Source organism: Vitis vinifera, chromosome 8 (genome assembly GCF_030704535.1).
Source record: "Vitis vinifera cultivar Pinot Noir 40024 chromosome 8, ASM3070453v1".
In the NCBI taxonomy this organism is placed as follows: domain Eukaryota; kingdom Viridiplantae; phylum Streptophyta; class Magnoliopsida; order Vitales; family Vitaceae; genus Vitis; species Vitis vinifera.
In genome coordinates, this window is record NC_081812.1 from 2,007,485 (window position 1) to 2,034,658 (window position 27,174).

General features: G+C 34.3%; 1 protein-coding gene across 1 annotated transcript; it reads right to left on the reverse strand.

Moving 5' to 3' along the window:
- Positions 1 to 1,794: 1,794 nt before the first annotated feature.
- On the reverse strand, positions 1,795 to 26,188 carry LOC100263800 (uncharacterized). The gene is made up of 20 exons (XM_010654872.3): positions 26,037 to 26,188; positions 25,655 to 25,742; positions 25,187 to 25,268; positions 24,507 to 24,582; positions 23,472 to 23,557; positions 23,305 to 23,381; positions 22,652 to 22,708; positions 22,439 to 22,551; positions 21,042 to 21,121; positions 20,824 to 20,910; positions 18,386 to 18,466; positions 14,247 to 14,414; positions 14,041 to 14,160; positions 11,659 to 11,731; positions 11,425 to 11,546; positions 9,118 to 9,198; positions 6,578 to 6,715; positions 4,575 to 4,664; positions 3,037 to 3,090; positions 1,795 to 2,469 (listed from the first exon to the last, which is right to left on the reverse strand). The coding sequence occupies exons 2-20, from the start codon at positions 25,714 to 25,716 to the stop codon at positions 2,248 to 2,250; spliced, it is 1,869 nt and encodes a 622-aa protein (XP_010653174.1). The 5' UTR covers positions 25,717 to 25,742; positions 26,037 to 26,188; the 3' UTR covers positions 1,795 to 2,247.
- Positions 26,189 to 27,174: the final 986 nt, after the last annotated feature.

Sequence of the window (27,174 nt, forward strand, 5' to 3'; positions counted from 1 at the left end):
AAAAAATTTTTTCCTTCTCCTTTAAATTTTTTTTTCCATTTTTTTTCATATTATCAACTTATAAAGAAACAATTAATATTTTTTTCCTTGGGTTAATTTTATTGATCTCTGTGAGGTTTTACCTAAATACACTTAACCTTATAGATTTGAAATTTCATCATCTTGTATATCCTTCTCATTTGATATTTTCACTCATCTCCCCTCTGATTCAAAATAAGGGAGATATCTGATGAATTTTCAAACCAATGAAACAAATTGTATTTAGTTAAAACCTCGATGGAAGTAAGTAAAATTATCTCCTTTTCTTTTTTTATTACTTTTAAGGAATTCAAACCCAAATATTATATCTTAGCTTTTACCAACCCCGACCTAAATAGCTCTTGCAAAACACCTTTTGAGGAGTGGATTTCAAAATTTAAAATTAAATGAAAATTAATCTCTTAGATACATATTTAAAAAAATAAAAATAAATAGAAAAGAGAAAGAAAGAAAGAAGCACTTGTTCTAGAAGTTGCAAGATGTGCAATGACCCTTTAAAAAATAAAAAAGAAGTAGAAAATATCTTGTACATTGAAATATTATAATCTCTAATCAAAACCACAATTGTATTAAGAAACAAAGACAATAATTTCAAGAAAGAGCAGCATTATTGTGTTGAAAATTGTTTGGTAGGGGGCAACTCCACACACATGGCAGTGGCAGGACACATTATTGAAAGCTGCATGCCCACTAATGAATTTAGTGGGACAATGCCCTCTGAAAGTAGGTTAAACGTATATGCTTGAGAGAAACTAAGACACACACAGAGAGAGATGAGCAATGGTGGCAGCTTCTATCATACTTGGTTTGGTGCCTTAGCTTTATCATCTTTGTCTGCCTTGATTATTAATGCTATAGTACACTGAATCTACATATATATGCATTTTGTAATGAATATAAGGCTCTTGCTTTGTGAGCCATTAAAAATGGTGCCATGACATGTGTGTTTGCAGCACAGTGGTGGGTGTGTTGCTCATTATTGCAGTTTTTCCTCTTGTGGATGCTTACTCAGATATTCCCTTCGAGTCTGGGGCACTTTTGGGGGGCCTCCTTACACAAGTACAATCATTTTTTTTTTTAAATTACAAAAAAAAAAAAAATATATATATATATATATATATATATATATAATTACAAAACTAATATTAAAAACAAGTTCAGTACAAGAGTGTAAAAAATAAATTATCTTTTGAATATGTAAGTACTTTATTTTGTTGTTTATTTTCCAAGCAATTTCTTTAATAATATTTAAAATAAAATAAAAACTCTCATTTTTGGGATTTATTGGAGAGTCCTTGCTTGTATCTTAAATGGAACAGGAGAATCAAATCAATCAGAGAGTGATTCCAAGATGAATCCCCTAAATTGTAAATCTAATCTCTTCTATTTTTTTCTCGAAAAAATAATCTATTTTTAATATAAATGCCTTTCACCTTTTTAATTAAGTTTTAACTGAAAAAATTATTTTTATAAAAAAATAATGAATATTTTTATCAAAAAACCAAAAAAAATGAAAGAATAGATTTTCAAATTTGAATTTTCAATAACCCTTTTAATCAAATAAACCTAAAAATATTGGATTGCATAGACAACCAACAGTTGGATTCAAGAAGTAATATGAAGAGTTCTTTGGGAGTTCTTAAAAATATAACAATTCTCCCATTCATCCACTCTCCAATTCAACAAGAGGGTGGTGAAGCAACTTCAGATACAAGAAAACCCCATTAAATTAGAGACTTGAAAGTGCCATCTAGGTTTATTAGAAAATACCCTTCATTGCTGAATAGAACTATTGTTACAAGTAAGTGTCAATCAGTAACAAAATATTTCATATTAGATCCAGTTAGTAAAGTCCAGAGCAGCTCAGCCCAACCGTACTGTCTCAACACCCTCACTGTAGAATACATAAGAAGAAATGAAGAAAAGGGGAAAAAAGAAAGGAGGAATATCCGTAGATGAGGATAGAGGATAAAGGACTTCCTATATTTTTGTTGCTATCAGTCACATTTGAAAGATAAAGACTACATCCAGAGTGAAAAGATTGCTGGAAAGGAATGAGCCCATACCGCAATAACTTATGGCATCATGATAGGTGAATAACTCAATTTTGGTCTAATCTTTGCCCACCCACTTTCCCATTTCTTTTCAGCCTCGTCCCAAGATGGCAGGAGGAGATATTGAGAGGGAGAGAAAGAGGGAATAGTCCCATTAGTAGTATCCATCATCACCATAATCGTCATCATAATCATATCCTTCCCCATACAAATCATTGCCATACAGTCCTCCAGTATCCCCCTCATATCCAAATTCATCCTCTGGTGCCAAGTCATCTTCCTCTGGCTCAAGCTTTTTGTTGCTGATGGGGGCTTTGTGGTCATTATTCTCAGTTTGTGATTCAGTCCGAATTTTCTTGGGGTTTTCTGAAGGCACCTGTCAAAATAAGTGAATGCATACAACTGCATTTAAAATTGGAGATATTCTGTGTCCTTTGATGCTTCAATAAATTTCTTAAGACTAATTTTCATCAATACCAAAAAAAAGGAGGAAATCCCAGTGCTCTCACCATAGCTACCACATAATCTATTTGGTTCCGGCAAGCTTGGGTTTGGAAGGATTTGAAACTGTAGGGTGTTTTGAGTCAAGTTGTTAGGCATTTGTTTAAGAGTTTTGTCCATTCTCATCCTTATCTGGTGTTGATTTGATTTCATTTAGTTATCAGAAAGTGTTCTCTTTAGTAAATTTTCACTAAAATATTTGTTTTTATGCAAGGCTGGTATATCAAAAGTTGCTTATTGAATTCATTCCAAGTATAAGCAGGAGTTCTAGAAACTATCAAATCATTCAATGGATTAGAATTCTCAGCAAATTTTCACTATTGTTGATTCTGACTTTAAAACTCAAAAACAAGAAGTGTGTTTGTTCATGTACCAAAAGAAGGGAAAACTGAAAGGGTACCACTTCAAAAAATTGAAAACCAAGGAAAAAGAATAAACTTACAGAATCGTCAAAAAGTTTCTCCAATACATCATAGTTGATTTTTGAACTAAGTCTCTGCAAAGAAACCATATCATTATCTATCAGTACATGGGAATGATAAACACGCTAGAAAGACTCTATGATGATAAAATAGTATAGTTTATATGCATATGTTCATGGATATAACGTTGGACCATGATATGGTGCAATACCACATGCTACTCACTAATTTGTCAATACTCTTTTCAAGACAAAGAAATGTAATGTAAAGCTGGCCTATAAGATGCAGTATTGGAGAAGAAAAAGTATGAAGCTGTGGTCTATGAGAGCAGACAACAACAGTGAAATCGCATTCATGGTCTTTGATACCTACATCCTTCAATTTCATCCAATGTACTGTGTTGACATGACATGACATGGGTGGGGGTATGGAATCCTTGTCAGACATTCCTATTTTACTTTGGGTGTAGTTGTGGATTTTTTCATTGATGTCTTTTTATTCTTTCAACTTTCTTAGTAATAATTATATTAGAAAAAAATAAGAGTTAGCATAAAAGATTTTTTGTAAGAATATTTAGGGATCAAGAGAAAAAAGGGATTAGAGGGAAAAGATGGGAGCTTTTAAAAATGATATCTTCACTTCCAATTTACATTTAATTGATTTTCCTTTTATTATGACATCCCGATACCTATGCCCATTTTTTGGCTATTTTTTAGCCGAGTCTCCCTATCCCAAAATTTGCATTGTGAAGGATCAAACACCTAACACATACCCGCATCTAACACTCATACCTGAACCCATGCAACATAGCTCATAGTGAACGAAACATTCAAGTCCCTTAGACAAAAGAATGCATGTCTTGCTTACATATAGCATGGCATAAAGTTACTTAATCCTCCCTAAACACAGCATAAAGTTTTTCATTCTACTGCATGGTTGAAGCATACTTGTTTCCCACATCTTCCAGCACATAAGTTATACATCTGCATACATGTGCACATACAGGCAGACCACACATATAGACACAGATATATACATAAATAGACACACAAATATGCACAAATACATGCATAAATATTCATGTCTGTGTTTAGATGTATATTGACATGTACATATTTGTGAATGTTTGTTAGTTTCCTTCATATTTAGTGCATCAAGTCAACAATGAAATGCCCCTAAAGATGTCAATCAAGGCTAAAACCTTATAATTTCTTCAAGTTGGCTAGTCACCTGTCGGTATCTGACATAGACATACATATAGTCACTCAGCTACCTTTTGATTGCTCCCAAAACCAAAATCTCATTTTAAAACTCTATTCTTATTTCCTACAAAAATTAAGTTTCTAGGTTATTACAAGTTTAAAATGTGTGACTTTCACACTATTGGTGGATCCAGATTACTAGCTGAAAATCTGTCTTTCCTATTTATCAGATTTGTGCTACTACTATAGTTCTAAGATTGTTTCGGAAATCCATTGTTTTGGTTGCCTAAAGCCCTAGTTTATAGTTCAGTAGACATAGGAAATTTGAGTTCATACTTTCACTCTAGCATCAATACCTTCTTAGTTAGCATTTGCCGTGTAGCTTCTGCAGCAGTCTGAGCAGGAACCGTATTTTTTGCTTCTGCAGCACGTTTCTGCTGCCTTTCCTGCAAATAAAGATCCACCGAGAACAAATAAAAATTAAAGCACAAAGAAAATTCCATGTCAATAAGCAATATATTTACTTGCATAAAAAGAAAGTCAACAACTCAAGCTGGTGGGCTATGGCAGCCATAGGAGCTGGATGGCTGGTACACATCATGCGACTTGGAATTGGTAGTGATGTGTGTGTTTTATGGTATTGTTGGTGATAGGGTGGTGCAAGTTGATAGAATGGCTGGGGATGCATTGATAACAGCAACAACAAAGGGCAAGGCGATGGTGCATGTTCGTGCTAGTAGTGTAACATGGAGCTTTGTTCTAATTGTTATTTTGTTGCTTCCAGGTTTCTGGTCCTATTCTTTCTCAGGCTGTGTTTGATCTTTTGTTGTATACCTTCCATATTTGGAAGAATCAAATTTGATTACTTAAAAAGAAATGCTTACTTGGTGTCTGCATTCAACCAACCATTCTGCTTGATCAGTGTAACTACAAATTTCCTACCCTGGATCCTTTGGAAATTCTTTTTCCTCTCTGGAACCTTGGGAAAATTTTAAATATATCTTCTTTTACATTATATACATACATATATATATATATATATATATATATATATATAGAGAGAGAGAGAGAGAGAGAGAGAGATTATGTATGTGTGTGTATGTATATGAATGCCCTTCTCTGTCCAGTAACTCACTCAACTTCTCAATTTTGTGCAGACCTGGTCTATGTGGGGCCATAGGTTTTTTTTAGATCTTACACCAATCCCAACACCCAAACACATGTAGACAACCAACCACATCCACTCCCACACCTACATCCACACACAAGTGAAAATATCCACACATTCTTAAGGAATTGCTAGAAGGATCTCAGCACTACTCTGATCTAGAAGTAACATTGGTTAACTGGGCCAACCTAAAGAATGTGAAATAATCTTGGTATATTTTGGAGGAATTGCTAGAACAATCTCCACACTACTCTGAACCTATAAGTAGCGTTGCTCAACTAGTCTGACATAATGAATGTGAAAATAATCTCCATGTATACTGAAGGAGTTGTAAGAATGATCACTGCACAATTCCTGAACCCAGAAGCAACATCATTTAACAATCTGACATCTTCCATTGCAAATAACATCAGCACAACATTGAAGCCGAAATGGCATATCACTCTGTTAATCCTGTCAATTCTTCAAACAACATTTCTATTCTCAGCTAATAAAGGCCCTGATAGCAAGAAGAAAAAAAAGGTCTGAAATCCCCAGGATTTCAAGGGTTTGAATAATTTGAAAAAGTAAAGATTAGACCAGCTTTATCACTTGCACACAAAACTATAAGAGTATGATACCCCTAATATTGGGCAAATAACACATGGCTTATATCATGCCAGTATATTTGACTTTACTATTGAAGGCTATATGCCATGTTCTTACACAAAAACTAAAGAATATCCTAAAATGTGATAACTCCATGGAGACAGGAGAAAAGACACATATCCCTATCCTCATGTCTGTATTTCCAGGGGTTCATGTCCGACCAAGTACACATTATATTATTGCATTACATCACGAAATATGCAAAACAGCTGGATTTGTTTTCCTAAGCCATGCCAAAGTTGCAAAACCTAGTTCATACTTCACATATGTACAAATTTAACAAAAACAGATGTCCCATCCTGACATTTAATAAATGGACTGAGGTTAAGAAACTCCTATAACCAATCAAAAGATGATATACATATATATAAATATAAGAACACATAGATCTTCATCATAACAATTCAGAAACATGTTATTTGACTGGTCAATACATTGAATAAATTAGGTGAGACAAGTAGAACATGATTACTTACAGGCAAGGGCTATTTCCATCATAGACATATAAAGTAGTATCCACAAATGATATAATAAGACTATTACCTTTCTTGATTTTGCCACAGCTGCTGCAGTAGCTGCAGCAAGTTCCTGTGCAGCTTTTAAGCCCTCTGGATTATCCTTGAAACTGGCCTCATAGGCCTCCTTGGCAGCTGCTGCAGCTGCTTCCTTAGCTGCTTGTTCCTGTAAATATTGACCTCATGTTATTTGTTTATATATATTTAAGGGGAAAAAGAACACATTTCAGTTCACTGAAAATGTCTGGGAACAAATTTAGTATACAAATTCTGAACAAAAAAATTCGAAATTGTATGTCCACTTTAAAAAAAAAATGCCAGTTTTGTACCAAAAATCAGCTCCCAACTGCATTTTTGCCCTGAACATCTTCGATTATTTATTTATGTTATCCTAAAGCATATATATCTTATCCTAAAACCATTTCTATCATCTTAATCTTTTTCTTTTATCTGCTAGTTATTTATCCTTAATAAATCATTCATCATCTTCTATATCCTTTTATCCTTCATTCTTAATCTTTTGCTTGTTTGATAAATCATTTTTAGCATTTTTTGTATAAGTCATTTATGTCTTCTTTTAAGCTTCTTTTTATATAATAGTGCTGCTATTTATTTGATAATATTTTTTCATCATGTTTAATTTTTTTTTTATCCTTTTATCTTATTATATAAAATGATGTTTTATTTTTAACAAAAATGTTAAAAAATATTTATTTTAAAAAACAAAAACAAAAAGATTTTCTAAAACTACAGTGATTTTCTTTAAGCATAGCCCAAAAAAATTATATACAAGGATAACCTCCCTTATCTCATATGTGTCATAAGACAAGTAGATTGGGGGCTTTACCCACTGTTTATTTGGGGCTGCCCCTTGGAGCCAATCATAAAACCTCTTCTTCTTGGGATGGGGTGGAAGAGAGAATGAGAAGAAGACTAGCCCAGTGGAAAAGGCAATATATCTCGAAGGGGGGTAGAATTACTCTTATTAAGAGCACTTTGGCCAGCATACCCATCTACCTCCTTTCACTTATTCGCATTCCTAAGGCTGTGGCAAAAAGGATTGAAAAAATCCAAAGAGATTTCTTGTGGGGGGGAGGAAGTGTGGAGGGGAAAGTTCATTTGATTAATTGGCAAGTGGTCTGCAGCCCTAAGGAGGAGGGGGGATTAGGCATCCGAAAGATAGATTTGTTGAACAAAACATTGTTGGGCAAATGGGTTTAGAGATATGCCTATGAGAAGGATAACCTATGGAAAAAGGCGATAGGGGTGAAATATGGTCAAGAGGGATGTGGGTGGAGGACTAAGGAAGTTTGTGGGCCTTATGGGGTGGGGTTGTGGAAGGAGATAATGAAGGAGGCGGATTGGTGTTGGGAGAGCATGGACCTTAAGGTTGGGAAGGGGAATAGAGTTTTGTTTTGGATGGATAAGTGGTGTGGCAATGAGGCGCTTTCTCAATCTTTTCCTCAGTTGTTTACTTTGGCGGGTCATAAGAATGCCAAAGTTTGCGAAGTGTGGGATTCTAGTCTGGGTCAAGGAGGTTGGAATCTCAGTCTGGCTAGAGATTTCAATGATTGGGAGATAGATCAGATAGGAGAAATGCTGAATCTTCTGAAGGATTTCTCAGGAGGAGGACTCAGTGAGATGGAAGCGGGAAGGCAACGGCGTCTTTGGGGCCAAGGGGGCCTACAAAAGTTTGAGCGGCTACTCAATTGGTGCTTTTCCGAATAGACGCATTTGGATGGACAAGGTTCCAACAAAAGTGTCTTTTTTTGCTTGGGAGGCAGCGTGGGGGAAGATCCTCACTTTGGATAAGCTTCAAAAAAGGGGATGGCAGCTCCCTAATCGGTGTTATTTATGCGGCTGTGAAGAGGAAAATGCGAATCATATTCTCTTACATTGTACAGTGGTTAAAACTATTTGGGAAATTACCCTTGTCATTTTCGGAGTTCAATGGGTGTTCCCAGAGTCGGTTATAGAGGTGCTTCTTAGCTGGAGGGGTTCTTTTGTGGGAAAAAAAAGGAAAAAAATATGGAAGTCCATACCGCTGTGCATTTTTTGGACGGTTTGGAAGGAAAGGAATAGGATAGTGTTCAGGGGAGGGTCTTTAGATATTCAGAAATTCAAGTATTCTTTTGTATGTAACTTGTGGAGTTGGGCTAAGGTGTACATTGGTGAGGAAACCTACTCACTGTTAGGCTTTTTGGAGTGGCTTGGGACCACTTGAGGGTGGGTGAGGCTGCCCCCTTTTTTGTTGTTTTTCCAGCCTCTTTTGGGGCTGTTCAGTATACCCCCTGTATACATGCGGCTTTTTTAGCCTTTTCTAATATATTTGATTGTTTATCTATCAAAAAAAAAAAATAGTTTTGTTTTAGCTATCCTGAAGAAGGGAGAAAAGGCCTCATCCATAGGGCTTTGAAGCAAACTCCCAAAAATCTACCACATAACCATCTCGAATATAACTTGATTTATATATCATATGTCTTAACTCTATAATTAGACCTACGGTCAAATATCTATAGAATGCAGTTAATAAAAAAATTGAATCAAACCAGATATGAATCAGCTCACCTCAAGGTACTCCTTGTTCATTGCTTCCCAAATAATCTTTTTAAATTGCTTCTCCTTCTCATTGTGAAGATAGCCATCAACCTACACAATATATGGTATAACCACACAAAGTCAATGAACCAAAATGAAATGCACCGTATAGCATATAGCTGGCATGAATACATCATCTAAATATACAATTACTGACATGGTAGCTGCAATCAGAACTGTGAAATTTTGTTTTGATTAGAAACAAACAGTTCATTAAAATGCATAAGAGAAACAAGGAAGGATCAGCCATCCTTCAAGCCAAGAGTCACCACTAGGGGTAAAAGAAAGGGCACTAGGGTGCAACATTAAATCTAAAAGTGGTATGACACAGTTCATTGTCTTCCAGATGCAAGAGCTTGGTCATTGTGTTCCACCAACTTATTTTCGGTGAAGTCTTTTTTATTAGCCTGGTGTATCCTACAGACACAATTCATCTCTTTGCTTCTAAATTTCTATGGAAATCTAAAGTCAAAGTCTTTGCTTGGTGAGTGGCACATAAGGTGAACACTAATGACATGCTACAATTAAGAAGACCTTACAAAGCCCTTAGCCCTGAATATTACATTTTGTGCTCAAGGAGTGAAGAAACAGTTTATCATCATTTTTACACTGCTCAATGACTTTGCAGCCTATGGCAAAGGCTATTCAGATTAAACAATTTGGATTGGGTTCCTTATTTGTGATATGATGACCATCTCATATAGGGGTTTGAAGAGCTCCATCAAAGGCAAAGCCCTGTGACACATCACTTGTCTTTCGTTGATATGGTCTGTGTGGAGGGAAAGAAATGCTAGGATTTTCGAGAACAAAGAGAGAACTCCAGAGACAATTTGGGATCTAATTCATGTCTATTCATCTTTATGGGCATTCTATATCATGCCATTCAAGGGCATCCCTCTCAATGTTATTCAGCTCTACCAGCATTCAGTGTGTAGGTCATAAGGGTTCGAATAATGAGGAGAGGAAATTCATTATGATCCTATCCAATCGAGATGTTGTTATACCATACCTCATGGTTGTTAAGATGTTTACAACCTCATTCAATTGAGAGGTTTTGTGTTGATTTTCGATGTCCTCATTCGATTGAGAGGTTTTGTGCTGATTTTTCTGTTTTTGGTTCTACGTTGATGTATAGGTCTTCTTATTATATTGGAGTATGTTTTTCTTTCTTTTTTGTTTAGCTATTGTAAATCTAGGGAGTATTCATCATCCTTCTCATGTATTCTCTTTGTCCATTTTAATACATTCTTGTTTCCAATCAACAGAGAAAAAAAAAGAGAAAGAAAAAAAGTGGTATGACAAGAAATCATGAAATCCTCTAACAAATACCTCAAGAGTTGAGGGTCCTCACACTGTTACCTGATTATTTTTTGTTTAAATATATTAGCATGTATAACAACAAATTGTACCAATGAGCTGTAGATAATTGGCATTGAAAGAGGTCTTGAAACTCACATGCCCAGTAAATAATGAAGTTAAGGAAGGTTGGGGTTGGCTGGGAATTGATTGCGTTTCTTGATGTTCTCACATATAAATGCAGCAACCACCCCCAGATGGAAATGCAAAGAAGACACAGAGAGAGAAAAAAAAAAAAAAGCAGCATAAAAATATAGACATTGGAAGACACCCATGCCAACAAGAGATAGAATTCAAACTGCAAATAAAATTTCAATTTCCAAGTCTAATTTCCACAAAAGAAAAAATAAACAAAATAAGAGGCAGACAGAAGCAGAAATAGAAAACAATCAACTTTCAGTTTCAGAAAGATAAAGATATCAGTACAATCCCAATTGCTTAGTTTTGGCTACAAATGCTAATTTGGACATATTAATGATTTCCTAAATAAACAGCTAAAAAGAAGATGCCCCCAATAGTTCACAGGAATATTCTAACTGAAAGAGCATGTGGACATGAAGAGGTTCCAGCATATAATGAAAATAAAATATTAAAAAGTACGAAATTAAAAGGAATGAGGCTTCTAGCCTTCATATTATAAGGGGATAGGACAATAAAAATTTCAGTAGAAATGGACTCTTCCATGATCCCTGTTAAATTTAATTAGCATGACCAAGGCCAACATGTGTGTAGTGAGCATCTAAAAGGGGGATATAATGGGAGCCAATGTTTAATAAACATAACCTCCACTTGTTGTAGCTTTTTCGGCATTCCTAAATTTGCTTTTTGCTTTTAATTACATGGTAGAAAGAAGCTACTGATGGAATTGACATGTACACTTCTAAATCTATTGAAAGCTGAGAATGAAACCAGTTTGCACACCTCTACATCATCAATATCAGAAAGGCTTTCCGATTCATCACCAGCATTAGCATTCTCATCATCAGCTCCATGTAGGTCACTAGGAGCACCCTCATCAATGCTTGCTTGCTTATCACTGGCCCCTGAAAATAATCATCTTTAGATATGTTTGGAGTATCTCTCCCAAATGGCATTGCAGATTTAAACCCTTTTTCATGAGATATTTCTCTGCAAAACTTAGATAATGTCACTTACCAATACTTTTAGGCTCTGCTAACTTTGACGATTCATTCCCACACACATCTGGGCTGCTCGATCCTTTATCAAGCTAATGAAAGAACAAAAAATAAATAAATAAGCTCATGAATGCCTACTGGATGATCTTAAAGTTCAAACATTTGAATCAAATAGTTGGCAAGTAACCCAAAAAAAAAATTCATAAGGATACACGAAAGTTATTAGATAGTGTAACAGTGTGCCACATATGAAATTAAACTGATGATATATAAAATATGTCAGGAACAGGATTTTCCCATATGCAGAAACTAATGTATACAGAACAAGCAAGAAACAAAAGGATGCCATTCTCATAATAACCAGTGAACACATTAGCATTTAAACTTCAAATTTAGAACACAATATTAAATGTTTTCTTAACATTGAGAGAAACACCATTATGATTTCCATAAAGTTGGGAACAGGATTTTTTCTTGTCTGTTTCTTATTGATTATCCAATATTATTCTGTATCCTCTAATCAATGAGCACTTTAACATAAAGCTAATTTCAAGGAGTAGCGGTTCCTAATATAAACCAATTACCTTTTGAGCCATTCCTTATTCAAAGATTCCAACACAATGAAAAAGCCTTCAAATGTTGGTCACCAAATTCTTATCAGATATTTTATGTGTATAACATATATTTGACAACCATAAAAAAAAAGGCATAAATCGCCATAAAATTCGGGATTAAGTAAAATTGAAAAACATGATATATATTCAATTGCCAAGAAAAACAAAAAGTACTTTCTCAACATGGTCTTGAAGGTCAGACATGTATGTATATTCATATAGATGCATGCATGCATAAATACATAAAAGTATCATACAAATGTGCATAGATAATCGAAACAGGAAATGGGATTGATCAACTTAATATTGGGTAAGTATGAAATACAAAAAGCTTTTTAAATTGTCAAAACCAGGAAAAAGTACTTCTCAGTAGTAATGAAACTCATACACCTTACACCTAAAGCCCCAATCTAACATCACAGTATCAAAAATAAAATAACAAAGAAAAGGGTCCCCAGCAAAAAACAAAACTTAAAACAATTTTTTTCTTTTAATACTTAATATGACATGCCAATTATAAATTGTACTATCAGATATGTAAATGGAATTAGAGTTATGTTAAAGCAATGACTTGCAACCATTTTTAACCAAGACCTTTAAGCAGCAGAGAGAAATCGTTTATCAAGTGATGCTTCTCAATAACTCTCAGAAACCATTTCAACTGAATGTAAGTGTTTTACGATGTGCTAGGGAATGAATAAGAATCTATTTCCTTTTTATGTTTCTAATATATATCATTTCATCTAGGAATGAGAAAAAAAAAATCATGATTCTTAAGCTTCACAACTAAATATGGCTCTTTCCCTTTACCCTATTCTCAGAAGTCCTAGGAAGTTGCACTAATAAATTGAACAGAAAAATCATGTCTCTCCATGATTAACAGAGACTCAGGATAAGAATTTTACAATATTCTACAAAATTATTAAAATATGTTTTCTTACTTTAGAAATCCCATATTCTTACTTGGTATAGTCTCCTGATTTTTATCAGAAACAGAAAATTTCTTGAATTGCACAAGAATAAATGGAAAAGGATGAATCATCCCTCACTTTAAAAAAAAAATCTGACCAAAAAAAAAGTGAAATCTGCAGAACAAAAAAAAAAGGAGAGGCCGGAAGCAATATCCAAAAAGGGAAAAAAAATCCTACAAAATAAACTCAACCAAAGAAAACACCAAAACTGATGCTTATGAAGGTGAAAAATTCCCCACGAAAGTATCTTAACTGTGATGCCAAACACATACTGATCTCTGAATTGTATCACAGTTTTTTTCCTTTTGAAGCAATCTCCACACTTTTTTTTTTGGACAATGATGCATGCTTTAATTAGGTATAGTATACTACCATCATGTGTTTTTGATAGATAACATGTATCATAAATACTAACTCCCAAATTTTGTAGAAGATGAAAGAGAGTGGACCTGTGGTACAGTAAAAAACCCTGTAAAGTTCAAACAAGATGTGCACTAACTTCTTTGGTTAAAATTTTTTTAATAGAAAAACAATTTTGATATTTTAACAATGGTAAATTATGATATGAGGGAATTCTACCTGACTAACAGGTATATGAATGGAAGAAAGAATTGTTTAATAGTCGAACAAAAAGAAGATTCCAGTGTTATTTCAGAAAACAAAAGTAAGTTGCTATAATTGTGGGAAGACTGTAATTTATCCCAATTTTAAGACCTAATTTTAGAATAATTTAAAACTTTCATTGCATACATCGTGTTTGATTCAAACTGAGGTTTTTAAACTAGAAAAAAGAGGAATTAGTTATCTAATAGTCACCTGAATTTGATTTGAATCAGCATTTTCCTCAGCAGCTGCTTTTGCCATTCTGTCTCTTTCTGCACGCTGGAAAGCTGGGGGTTCTGATCCTCCTTCAAGTCCTCCAGAAAGTTTTATGAACTATATCAACAAGCATCAGTATGAATCATAAGCATTCAAAGCTAAGTCATCAAAAGAGAATGTCAGGCAAAGAATTGAGAACTTACTTCACCATAACAAATTTCACAAAGTCCATGGGCAAAAGGAGGCTTTCCACTACCCTTATGTTCACAAAGTAGTTCACCCTTTCCAGGTACAGTTGAACCAATATTAGATTGCTTGGTTGAACTATATTCCTTTTCAAGCTCCTCAGCCTTCATGTTGAACTCCTCAATCTAATCACAAAGGACAAACAGATGCTAAGCTAAGTTATGGGGTTAAAATGAGATACAAAATCAACCTTAACCTACTGAACAAATAATAGTTGGTTAAAAAAATTAATAAGATATTTGCCTGATGCAAACAAATTTAATCATTCATAAGCCATCATCAAAACAATGGTGAAAATGTTGTCGTCTAATGAGAGAAACAAACAAGCATGAATGAGTGAACCAGTGGAACACCTGCTTTGAATTAAAGCAACAGTATTCAAATTTGAGAACTTGATTTTCAGGGAGTCACAGGAAAATCAACGTTAAAAGGAAATAAACCTTATTGAAGAATGTTTCAATATAACAGCCAAAATCCTAAAAATAGATCAGAACTAGGAGTGCGCATGCTATGTATGACAACTAATAACACATGGAGAATCATGGTAGTGTGGGGAGTGGGTAGTAGTTGAGAGAATCATTTCCCATTTTGCCCAATTATCAAGGAATGAGCCAAATTCTTGGTAATTTAGTAATTCTGGGACTAAAATGCATCCTCCCTTAAACAGGAAGATGAACAATGCTCCTTCTTGTCAAGCCATCATCAAGAATAGTCTTTCAGTTCCCACTGGTCATTTTATTGATAATGAATGGTTAGCAAGCACTGTTGAAATCCAATGATAGACCCTGATTTTAAGCAATTTGTCTGATTTGTTTCTGATTTTGTGCATATTTAAAGTAGTTGGCTATATAAATTAGGGAAGATTACCATTTAGAGGGTTTTTAGGAGGATTTTTAGAAGCAGGTCAGTTATTCTATCGAGTTTCCATTTACTGTGCGGATCTTATCATATGATCTGCACTAATTTTTTTTAGGAGTAGATCAACTATTCTGTGTATGTGTATCTCTGTGCTAATTTTTTTCTGAATGAAGAATAGATTCATTATTCACCAACATGGTATTAGAGCCTTGTTTAATGAGAAATCATAGGTTTGAACCTCACTGCACATCTATTTCCCCAATTTATTGAGCCCACGTATAAGACCAAAAGGAGGCTGTCCATGCTTTATTTCCTTGTTTTCCTATGGGCTTATGTGTCTCTCCACATGTGGGTATGAGGCCACACAAGAGGGAAGGCATTGGATAGCATGATATACATTGTGGGCTCAAATTTTAACAACTTCAGCTTTTAAAAAAATTGATTATCCAATAGTGCCCCCTTTCCTACATTCTACTCTATCCTTTTCCAATTAATCTCACATTGAAATTTATACTAGAGGAGATTTTAAACTCATCTAGCATCTTATCTAACCCCTAACCACCTGCTGGGAAAGAACAAAAGAAACATTGAATAATGGATCCTCCCCCAATTTTTTTAATTGTCTTCAATAGTTCCTCCTCATCTTTCCAATATCCAAAAATACATTCCATTATAGAAAGTCATTATAACATGGAAAACATTAGTCCAATTTGAGAACCTACAGATTATCTAACCACAAAATCCAAAACCCTAGTTTTAAAGTCTAAAATTACCTGTGGCGGGTATGGAGGATGATGCGATCTATGTTGCATGGAATTGTCAAAAACAACTCAAGAGTACCCATGTTGACCCAATCACAACACAAGCACAAGTAACATAAATATCCATGTTCTGTGGACAAGGTGGAGATGACGAAAGAGAAAAACTAGAAGGAAAAATGAATACTCTCTTAGACGTCGAAGAGTTGCTAAAAGAAAAAAAAAAGGTTGCCCAAGAGTAGCTGATGGCTGTTGGTTCAGATCCAAGCTTCTAAAGATATAGGATTTTGGTGGTTCAGTTGGGGAGTCTTAAGTTGAAAGATGTTTAACCTACACTTTTTAGGCTTGCTTCCCACAAAAATGCTATAGTGGCAGACTTATGGGGAAGGGAAGGTGGTGGAGATGGTTGTTGGGAGGTTCATTTTAGAAGACCTTTCCATGATTGGGAGTTAGAGGATGTGACTCATTTTTTAGAACACATTTCTTGGTTAAAAATGCAAGAAAGGGAGGACACTTTAATATGGAAAATTGATGGGAGGGGAAAGTATAGTGTCAAGTCTTATTATAATTCTCTATGGGCCGAGAACAATTTATTATTCCCAACTAAAGAGATTTGGTGATCAAGTGCTCCTCTTAGAACTCGTTTTTTTGCTTGGGAAGCAGTTTAGGGGAAGATATTAACTGTCGACACATTAATGAAGCGGGGATGGTCCATGCTTAATAGATATAGTCTTTGTAAAGAGGGTGAAGAATCAGTTGATCATATTTTGATTCATTGTGATAAAACAAAGGAGCTTTGAACATTGTTGTTAAAAACTTTTGGTTTGGTTTGAGTGTTCTCAGCTTTAGTGAGAAATCTTCTCCTATAATGGAAATTCAAGGGGCTAGTGAAGAAGAAAAGAGCAATTAGGTTGTTGGCTCCGATTTGTTTATTGCGGTGTATTTAGGGAAAGCGCAACCAAAGAACCTTCGAAAATGAAGAATTGTCAAACCAAAGTTTAAGGGATCTCTTTATCCATTTGCTTGTAGAGTGGTCCCACCAGTTTTTGGATTTAGAAATTCCCTCTTATCTGAATCTTTTGGATACTCTTTATTGTGGCTAGCCTTGCTCTTTTCTAAGTTTTTTCTTTCTTTTCTAGTGTTTGATTTGGTTTTTCGTGTATACTACCTGTATAAATTGGGTGTGCCCCCTGTTTTTGGCATCTCTTAATACAAGCCTTTGTCTATCCAAAAAAAAAAAAACCCAACAAGAAGAGCTCATAGAGAAGGTTTCTTATAGTGAAAGGATTTGCAGACCCTTAAACTTCTTGAATTTCAAAAAAACCAATCATTTGCTATACTGAATAGGAACCCTCTCATTGCTATTATTTTTAATTTGGGTAAATTTATCACATACCGATGTTTTTCCTTAAATACAATTTGGCCCTCTTGTTTTCAAAAACTGCATTTACACCCCTCATTTCAATTTTTCAGCTTCACATAGATCACCTCCATCGTACAGCCATCAATTGTCCTACATAACTGACTGCTATTATAAACAGTGTTTTAAAAGGCTATTGAGGCTTATGCCTTGAGGCTCACTTCAAGGCAATGTTCTACAAATTAGCCTTGAGGCTATAGCCTCAGTTAACGTAATTAAGGCTTAAGTCTCACCCTATCAAGGCTTATAGCTTTGAGGCTATAGCCTCAAGGCAGTTGAGGCCAAGCCTTAAATATCCAAAAGGGTTTTCAACCTTCATGGGCTTTTGGTATATTTATAAGCTTGGGACTCAATTTTCAATAAGCTTTAATGGGTTCTATCATTTATGCTTTTGTTGACTTTTGATATAGATTTCATAAGATTTGTATTAGGTCCCCACTTGGTTAAACCTTTTTATAAAATAAAGACTCGGTTGACTTCCAATGAACCTTTTAAATGGAAAGGGAAAAAAGAGAGATTGAGAAGAATAAGGGAATTGGTGATTGTCCTAGTGGTTGATCTCATTTATAATCTAATTATTGATAGATAAAAACAAATACCACTACAATTGATGGACAAAGAAGAAAAAGAATGGAGATATATTAACACCAATGGGGAGGATAATATAGTGATTTGATATGATTATATTCCTTGGACGATCCTATTAGTAATAACAACATTAATGGTGAAAACTATTTTATAAAACCATGAGAGAGCTAAATTTTATCATTAACAATGAAAAATAATAAATTTTATCATTATAAAGTTTATGTCTTATTATTTGATTTTCTTTTGACTTTATGAGTATTTTTATTTTTTTGATAATTGTTTATTATTTATTTGTTTATCTTTTTTTTTTTTTTTTTGATAGGCAAAAGGAGTTATATTCTCAACTTGACAAGGCTGTAATTAAATGCCTATATTGAATTTGACATATTAGGCACCACTTGACTATTGTGTCTATATGTTAGGTTCACCAAAGTATATGTTACTATGTCTTGCCACACCACAGAGAACATACCGTTAAGCTCCCAGACTCTGTATTCTCAAATTCAATCAAGCGCTTTGTTAAAGTTGCTTCACAAATATGTACGATCTTCACCTGATGGCAATTTAAAATAAGCATCACATAAATATGAAGAAAGAGAAAGAAGGGAAAGGTGACTGTCAAACATTTGAGTTCTCAACATGAGTAGTGTCAAAGGTATGGACTGAACATTTGCTTAATGTTCTATATTATATGCCTTATTAACAACAAGTGGAAGTAGTGAGATCTGCATAAAAGCTTCAACACACAAAACCTCTTCCAAAGGCATATATTTGAGGCTAGCAAACAGAAGCTAGTGTAGTCTTCTTATAACTTAAAGATCACAAATTGATTCCTAGTAAATTGATTTTAGTAAAGATGTATACAAAGGAAAAAACTGCAAACCATGACTTTCAAAACTGTAATCAATAGAAAAACAAGTTGTCACTGTTGGCATGATAGGCACCATGAAATATATGGTGACATCTACACAACTTATAATCATATATATGCTTGTAATAGGCAATAAATGGAGATATATAACATCTGTTTTTTTTTTTTCTCATTGGTATGAAATCAATCAAGAATGGGTTATTAAACAAAATCACCCATGCCTCTCCAAAGACAATTCATGGATGGACATCCATGAAGGCTTCCAAGTTGGTCTCTATGTCTTGAGGGGACTGGTGCCCCTCCCCAAAACAGAAACCATGTTTACACTTGATATGTTCAAATTTAATAATATATTACATCCACAAACTAGTAGTTTCAATACACATGACATATTATAAACTCTACATATATACATATCTATAAAGGAAAACAAAAGGAAATATGATGCACCTAACAATACATTTTCCCTTCTTTTTTTTTTCTGATAAGTAAAGAAGAGTATATATAATAAAAAGAGGCACCAAAATAGTGATCCAAGGTATACAAGATAAATACACCTACCCCCACACAGCTCAAACAAAAAATAGCTGCCAAAATGAAGGTATAAAAAACATCCGTACCCTCAACAAAAGCCCAACCAATTAGCGTCAAAGGACCATCCTTTACAAACATCTTAATCTTGGACCCAAGAAAGCACATCACAAAAGAAAGGAAGTACAAGAGGGTAAAGGCCTACCCACACCCAATCATGAAATCTAGTAAGGAGATGCTAGATTGCCCTCTCGCTCCCCTAGATCAAAGAGAGAAGGTTGGGAACCAACTCTGACCACTATCTGACTTCAAAAGTCCTCGCAGTCATTCTCTCAAGCAACAAAGTAGACATAAGGGAGCCACTCTACATGCATTTTGTGCTTCTTTTCCACGAAGCTACATGCCACTTCTAATGACTCTCCATAGGCTCATCCCATAGGATGAGGAACTTGAATATTAAAGACAAAAGAAAGAAAAGATTGTTGAAATTGAAGAGGATGAACAATTCAAGTTAAAGACTATGGCAATGATTTTGGAAGATGATGAGGATGATTTTGATATAGAACTTGAAGATGATTGATGCAGGAGTTATGCTTATTATGTGCCCACAGTGCTCTGATATGCATTCCACTTGCATTACATCTACATGTCCGTAGTCCATTATACATAGAGTCCATACAGGTATATGGAGTTACTAGTGGTAGCATCACAGGCAATGTGTATAAATGTCCACAGAGTTTAGAAGCAGCACATAATACAGGATTTGAAAAGTGAGAGAGAAGAGCAGTTTAAAAAGTAAGAGCTGTGGAGATAAAAAAAGAGAAAATCCGTCGGAGTTCAATTCCTCAATCAAGCCATTTCACACCATTGCACTTATTAGTTAAAACTATTCTGAAGATTGAAATGTAATATGTTACACTAGAAACAAAATTGTTTGCTTTGTAATGATATAGAAACCTATATGTGCTTATAGTTTCTTTTTTGAGATATCAGTCAGGTAATTTTGAAACATTGTCTTTTGGTTAGTAGTTTGTGAATTAGAAGTTAGAACTTGAAACTTTTGTATAAAGTATATTGATGAATGATGCTGATACGAGGCTATTGATATTTGTATCAGGATATTGATATTTATTTGATAGTGAGAGCCTATCAAAAAAAAAATATTTATTTGATAGTGATGAATGACATGTTTTGATACGATATGATACACACATTGGAAAAACAAGAAAATGGCACAAAATACTTTCCACATTGACAACAATGCTAATAATTACTCTGGTAACTAACATCTAACCATCCTCTTTATTCATCTGCTAAAGCCAAGAAGTGAGAACAGCTCCTAAGTCAACCCAAACAAACACTACAGCCACATGCCCATCTGTCAGATGATTCTCATCACAATAGCTATGATGAAGATTAGAATATTAAGCATTTCAAGCAATAGAAGAGAATTGTCTTCTAACCAAAAAATAGTCACAGTGAAACAACAGAGCATGAGTTTGACTTACAATGTCTGTCTTGGAGCACTTTAAACCATATGAAAGTGCAGATATGTACAACGCTGCACCACATAAGCCACTGGGTTTTCTCCCTGTCTGAAATTATCTTTCATCAGAAGTTGTTTTTTCATCAATTGTAGTTACTTGCTTGGCTGTTAATAAGTAAGCCTAAATATCAAAACTGCACCAACAAGATTCCATTTTTCATATAATCCAGAAGATCATACCTGCAACCAATCGCGCTTCATGCTGGCAATAATGCGTAGGGCAGTTTTGGAGACCCCCATATTTGTTTCTCCCGGTAAACCTACAATGCATATAAGAATTATGATTGCCTGCTTGCAAGCAATATGTATTAGACAAATACACTACATAAATTCATACCTGATTTGCAATGCAAACAACAGTGTTAAATTTAGATTATAGTCACAATTTTTTTGTTGGATAATCAACAAGAGGCTTTACTACAAAGATGGAAGAATCCCTGAGACCAGATAAATATAGGGAAATTGGAATGAAAGTGGTTTGTCTCCTCACCACAGGCTTTCTCAACAATGTAGAACTGAACTATCACCAAATGAGAAGTAAGTGCAATGAGAAAAAATAAGGAAGTTTTGGTCAATAGCTTCTATAGCTACAATTCGACTACCCAGCCAAAATGTTGGCACTCCATCCATTGGAGTATAAACCACATTTTTAATAGTTCCCTCCATGGAGCATCATTTTCCTTGGGAAACCTCCAGAGTTGCTCTCCAAGAAAAACTATATTCCTGATACAGACTTCCCAATAACTAAACAAGCCATCTGCTTTTATACTTTGACTTAAACACTGGGCCAATGCTATCACAAATTCAAGTGAAATTCCATTTATAAATTATTTATAACAACTTAAGATGACCACCAAATCTACAAAAGGATAGTGCTACATGTATCACCAGTTTTACCACTTTTATATATGGCAGAGGATGATTGGATATTGATAAAAAGAGGTAGGTAAGTTTTTTGACATCCAATCACCACCTTGCCACACAGCAAGGTGTTAAAAATGCTGGTAAAAGTGATAGTGCAACATGCATTTTTCTTTCCAACATAGTATTGGTGCATTATGAAATGCTTTTCAAAATGCAAGAACTAATCAATTATTTTATGAATGAAGTAGCCAGGAATCACACTACATAGACCAAAAAACACAGAGAACCTACATATAACTCTGCCCACATTCATCTAAAACCTAGTTTACCATAACATTCATCATAATCGGGTCAGAAATAATAATAATTCATCACAAGAACTGAGCAGAGAGTTAGAGACCATAAAATCTTTTCAGAAAACCTAAAATAGTTCATTGAAAACCAATGGTTCTCAATAAAATAATTTGAAACCTCCTTTGGGAAGCCTAAATTTTTCCATAGCAGTGAAAAAATCATTACTTCTCTTTCTTTTGGTTTTTACATCCTCCAATATGAATACTACAAAACCTGACATAGTGCTTAATGGTGCGAAAACTTTTATTCGAAAGGACTGGCATAAGAATCAGCATTTCAGGCAGACATGTGTCAACCACATCTCAATGCAATAATTAAGTAATACATCAAAAAAGTTCAGAGTGATAGCAGATGCTTACCAGCCGCAAATCTATGAATAAAAAGGCTAGGGTCAACAGGTTTTTGAACGATGGGATGCTCTTCAAGACTTAGCAGTTTACAAAGCTGCAAAAATACAGCACCCAGCACATAACTGCAATACAATTAAAAGGACGTAAAGCATAAGCGCAGAAGTGTAAGCTAAATCAAGATACAACTATCAGAATTTTATTAATGAAACAAAATCTCCTTACACATTTATCCTTAAGTGTTCTGAAAAATCAATAAGAAGAAATGGCTTTTTATTTTCCCTGCAAATGAAGATATAATTTCAGTACTAGTCAGACATTTATTCATGAATTTTTACACAATTGGGAAAATATAAGAACTAATAAATTATGGGTACTTAGTGCAGAGAATACATCTTAAGGCATGTTTCTTCATAAAAGGGGGAAAAAACTATTTCTGCACATTTAAGCATTAGGTTCATTTTTCACAGTGTTTCTAAAATCTAGCTTTCAACTTGGAATGCTCCATGGTAATCATTGAGAATGAGGCGCAAAATACAAGAGAAATTGTATAAAATGACTAGAACCCATCCTACCCCCATCTACATGTTGCCTATTCAAAAACTTCTACAGGGCTTCTACATCTTATGCCTTTTTAGGTTCCATTCTTTCCCTCCTTATTTTCACATTGTGAGCCAGAGGGGAAACAAAGCAACACAAGATCAGAATTCACACATAACGGTATATTCCAAATGCCCATCATCCACCAAACAAACTTCTCTCAAGGTCCAAATATTTCAACCATTAAATTCAAAATTTTGACAGCTTGAATCATTAATATGGTCTAGTTCTAATTACAGTAATAATAGTTTATAATCTTTTTGAAGGGGATCCCTTACCTACATGCAATATAAAGACAAGCTGCAGCAACTTGTTCTTTTCTGCGCCCCCTAGTGAAATTCCGCTCCAGTGCTATCTTCAAAAGCAACAGGAATTCAAAGAGTTGATCATTTCATAAACAACTAAACAGATTCCAATAATGGAAATTACAAGTAAAGAAACTTACTGTATAAAAGGCCAAAGCAGGGCGAATTATTGAATCTCCACCACTTACACCTATAGCATTTGCTATATGACCTATCTCAGCATAAGCTGCAACACAAAAGGGCATCCAAGACTAAAAAACCAGAGTATGTGAAAGTCCTATGGTAAATCAACAATTACTTATATGATCAAAGTAATGCATACATAAATGGGAGAAAGATTTTTGTAATAATGATGTGTGCCATACCAATTATACTCCATTTTAAATTTTTATAGGATCCATTCACCATTATAGTAACAATTTCAGCTTTGTGAAAGTCACTAGGCTTCACTTTTATAATATTTTACTCCAAAAATTTGACTCTATATTAACATTTGGGTTTGCAAATTCATGAGTTTAACCTCTATAGCACTCTCTTACTCTTAGAAACCCAAGAAACAATAAAAGTCAAATCATCTTCCACCTTACAAATTATTAATGTCTATAGATATTGTATTTCAAACAATCAAGTATATGGGTGATGTTGTTAAACAGACTTTCATGCCTTAACCCTAGAAACTTGTTAGACAAACTAGGCAATACTACACCAACATCACACACCCACATACTTCCCTGCCTTAACTCCTAATTCGGGGGGGGGGGGGGGGGGGGGGAGACTTGCAATTTCTATCTTCATTGTAGTTATTAAGTTCTCCAAAACTTTCCTTAATCTCATCCTTTTTTACTAAAACTCTTTGGTGTACCTTCAACGCACTCAAGGTTTAGGTCTCTAATTTCCCCCCTTATTCGAGCAAGTTTATATACAACTTTTTCTCAACCCTTTTTATTAATCATCACATATCTCAAAACATGTAATTCAACTATTTCATATATCGTGCAATGTGCATCTTTTGAAAAATGAGTTTTGCCCATCAAAAAAAAAAATATTGTGCAATGTGCATGCACCAAACAAACTTCTCAATTTACACGTAATGTCAAAAAAGAAATGCTAGTTGAAATTCGTGTTATATTTTCAGAGTACACACTAAAATGAAACTATCAATTAGCAAGGCATACCATCATTAAGTGTTCTTTCACGTGAGGCAGAGTAGTCACTTTGAACCGTTTTTACAAAATTTCCTGACATTTGGCTCTGCAAATAAGTGAAAAGACAGCAATGTGAATAAGCAGTAAAATGGAAGAATACCTAGAACCAAAATTGGAACATGCAAGCACAGGTGTGCCCGCACACAAAGCCACACATGAAATCACTAAATGAGAAAGAATTTGGAGAAAAAAGAAAATAAAACTTTTGAAGATGCATATAATATTGATAAATTTACAATAACAAGGGACCAGAAGAGAATGTCTTGGAATCAAAGAAACAGACCGGCTGAACTCGAACTTCGAGGGCCATTGCTCAGTTGGTAGGGAGAAACCCACATGAAGCAGTACTATTGATAAACCAACTCAGGGTCGATTCATGTTATATTGGCATGTTATGTTTTGGTATGAAGTATAAGTTTGAGTGGATCTCTTCATGTTTATGGATTTCTCAAATAAGCAATAAGAAGAAGGTCTGATAAAGAAAATGCATATTTTGGATGGAAACCATTGCTTTGTGCTCCAATGCTACTATCCATTGTAAGAAGAAAAGAAAAAGGAGAGAGTTCCCAACATTATAATTCATCTCAACAAGAATTGCAATAAGATGCTCAAATCGTTGAAGGAAGATAAACTATCTGACCCCAGTATACCTGTCCTGCTGCATTTTTAACAAACACCGGATCATTCGAAAAGTTGTCCTGATCAACAACCTTCCCACATGCAGTACAACATCTAAGAGAAAGAACAAACACAGGCAGTCAGCCCTCACATTAATGCATGTATAAACCTGGGTTCACACAGTTTTTCAAAATGAACATTTTTTTCCATAGCAAAAAGGCTGTGCTTCATTCAATAGAATTGGATTTGAATGGAATCCCGATTTTGTGAGATTTGAAATTCCTGCTTGACCATGAATTTTTTGGCGGTTTGTTGTCTATAAAATTTGAATTATATCATAAATTCATTGCGACATAAATCAACCAAAAATTAGAATGAATTGGGGGACTCCACCTCCAATAATCCAATGCACTGAATGCAGCACTAAGAATAGACAGATGAGATGAACGAAAGAAACGAGAAGCACATAATCAATCAAATTACAGCATAAAGGTACTTACAAGTAGCCATTCAAAAGGCGCTCTGTACGACAATCTCTTGCACAGTTTGTACACCACACCATTCTTGAAAAACCTTGTTAATTATCACCTATTTACGAGGAAAAATAAAAGAAAAATACTTCAAAACTTGCACTAAACCAAAATCAATTTCTAATTCTAATTACCCAATAAACCCAGTACAATTGTTCGAAGTCGCACAAAGACAGAATTCTCCATAGCTCTGTTTGGTTGCCAAGAAAACTATGAAAAAAAAAAATTGCTTTGAGGGAAATTAAGAAACATGCTAACTGAAAATTCGTAAACAAAAACCACAACGGAATATACCTGGTAGGAAATTATGAAAAAAAAAAATTGATGATTAAGTAGAAGTAAAAGAACTTACCCTAGCTCTGACGTTACTGTCGGCGGCGGCCGCTCACTCAGGCCTAGGTAGCTTCGGCACCTTCACTTTGCTCCGGCGAGCCCTCGGCTCTTCCCTCTTCGTTCTCCTCTTCGTTCTGTCTTTTCAGTTCTCCCAGCCCTTTATTATCTACCGGTTTGGTTTTTTTTTTTTTTAATATATTTTATATTTTTCCTCTTTCCATTAAAAACATATTTCATTAAAAAAAAATACCTCCCTTGTTAGTTTTCCTTGTTTACGTTGAAAATTCTCGAATTAAGATCATTGATAACTAATTTTTATTTTAAATTAGATAATTGATAATTGATCTTATTTTGTTTAAATAAAATTAGATAATTGTAATTGATATTTTAATTAATAAAAAATTAGTTTTTTTTTTTGCTTTTTAAAATTCTTTAATTATTAATCTTTTTTCAAATGGCAAAAAAGTTTTATACTTTTTATATAACTTGTTATCGTCTTAAATTTATTCTATTTTATTTTTATTATTTACATATTTTAAATATTTATTATTTATAAAAATGATGCAAAATAAAAGAAAATTCCTATGTTATCTCTCTCTCACTTTCTTTGCTTAAAAAAATCCTAAAAAATATAATTAAAAAAATTCTCGATCAACTATGTTGAAGAATTATGAGTTTTAGATAAAACGTTATAAATGCAGACTTTTCTTTCACATTCTTTCAAATGCAAATGATTGTATCCAACCTAGAAGTATTTTCTTAGCATCCAAACGATGGTATATATTCTTAATAGGATTTTGAATGCTATAATTCTCCTCTTTCTTATCCAATATTCATTCTTATTTTCATTCTAAAGATTTTTTAAAGATTTTAATACAGGAGTTAAAGGTTTTAACGTAATTAAACTTATAAGGGATATTTAAACCTTTATAACTCAATTAAACTTTGTATGAAATTAGTAATGATCAATAAGAATTCAATCACATACAAGAGAGAAGGATTTTCTGTGGAAAACTCTTGCACTAACTATGGAAATAAAAAGTCAGGTCTATGACCTCATATCAAACATTCATTATACAAAATCATAATACATTGATCTACCAAGATGCTTACCCAAAGACTTACTTTACAATACCAATATCATAATCCATGTCCAC

Excerpts from the sequence above, each read along its gene's own strand:
- LOC100263800 (XM_010654872.3), bottom strand. The coding sequence starts at position 25,716 with ATGGTGTGGTGTACAAACTGTGCAAGAGATTGTCGTACAGAGCGCCTT. Across the intron at positions 11,732-14,040 it reads CTGATTCAAATCAAATTCAG|CTTGATAAAGGATCGAGCAG; the intron begins GTGACTATTAGA and ends TTCTTTCATTAG. Across the intron at positions 4,665-6,577 it reads CTGTGGCAAAATCAAGAAAG|GAAAGGCAGCAGAAACGTGC; the intron begins GTAATAGTCTTA and ends CTTTATTTGCAG.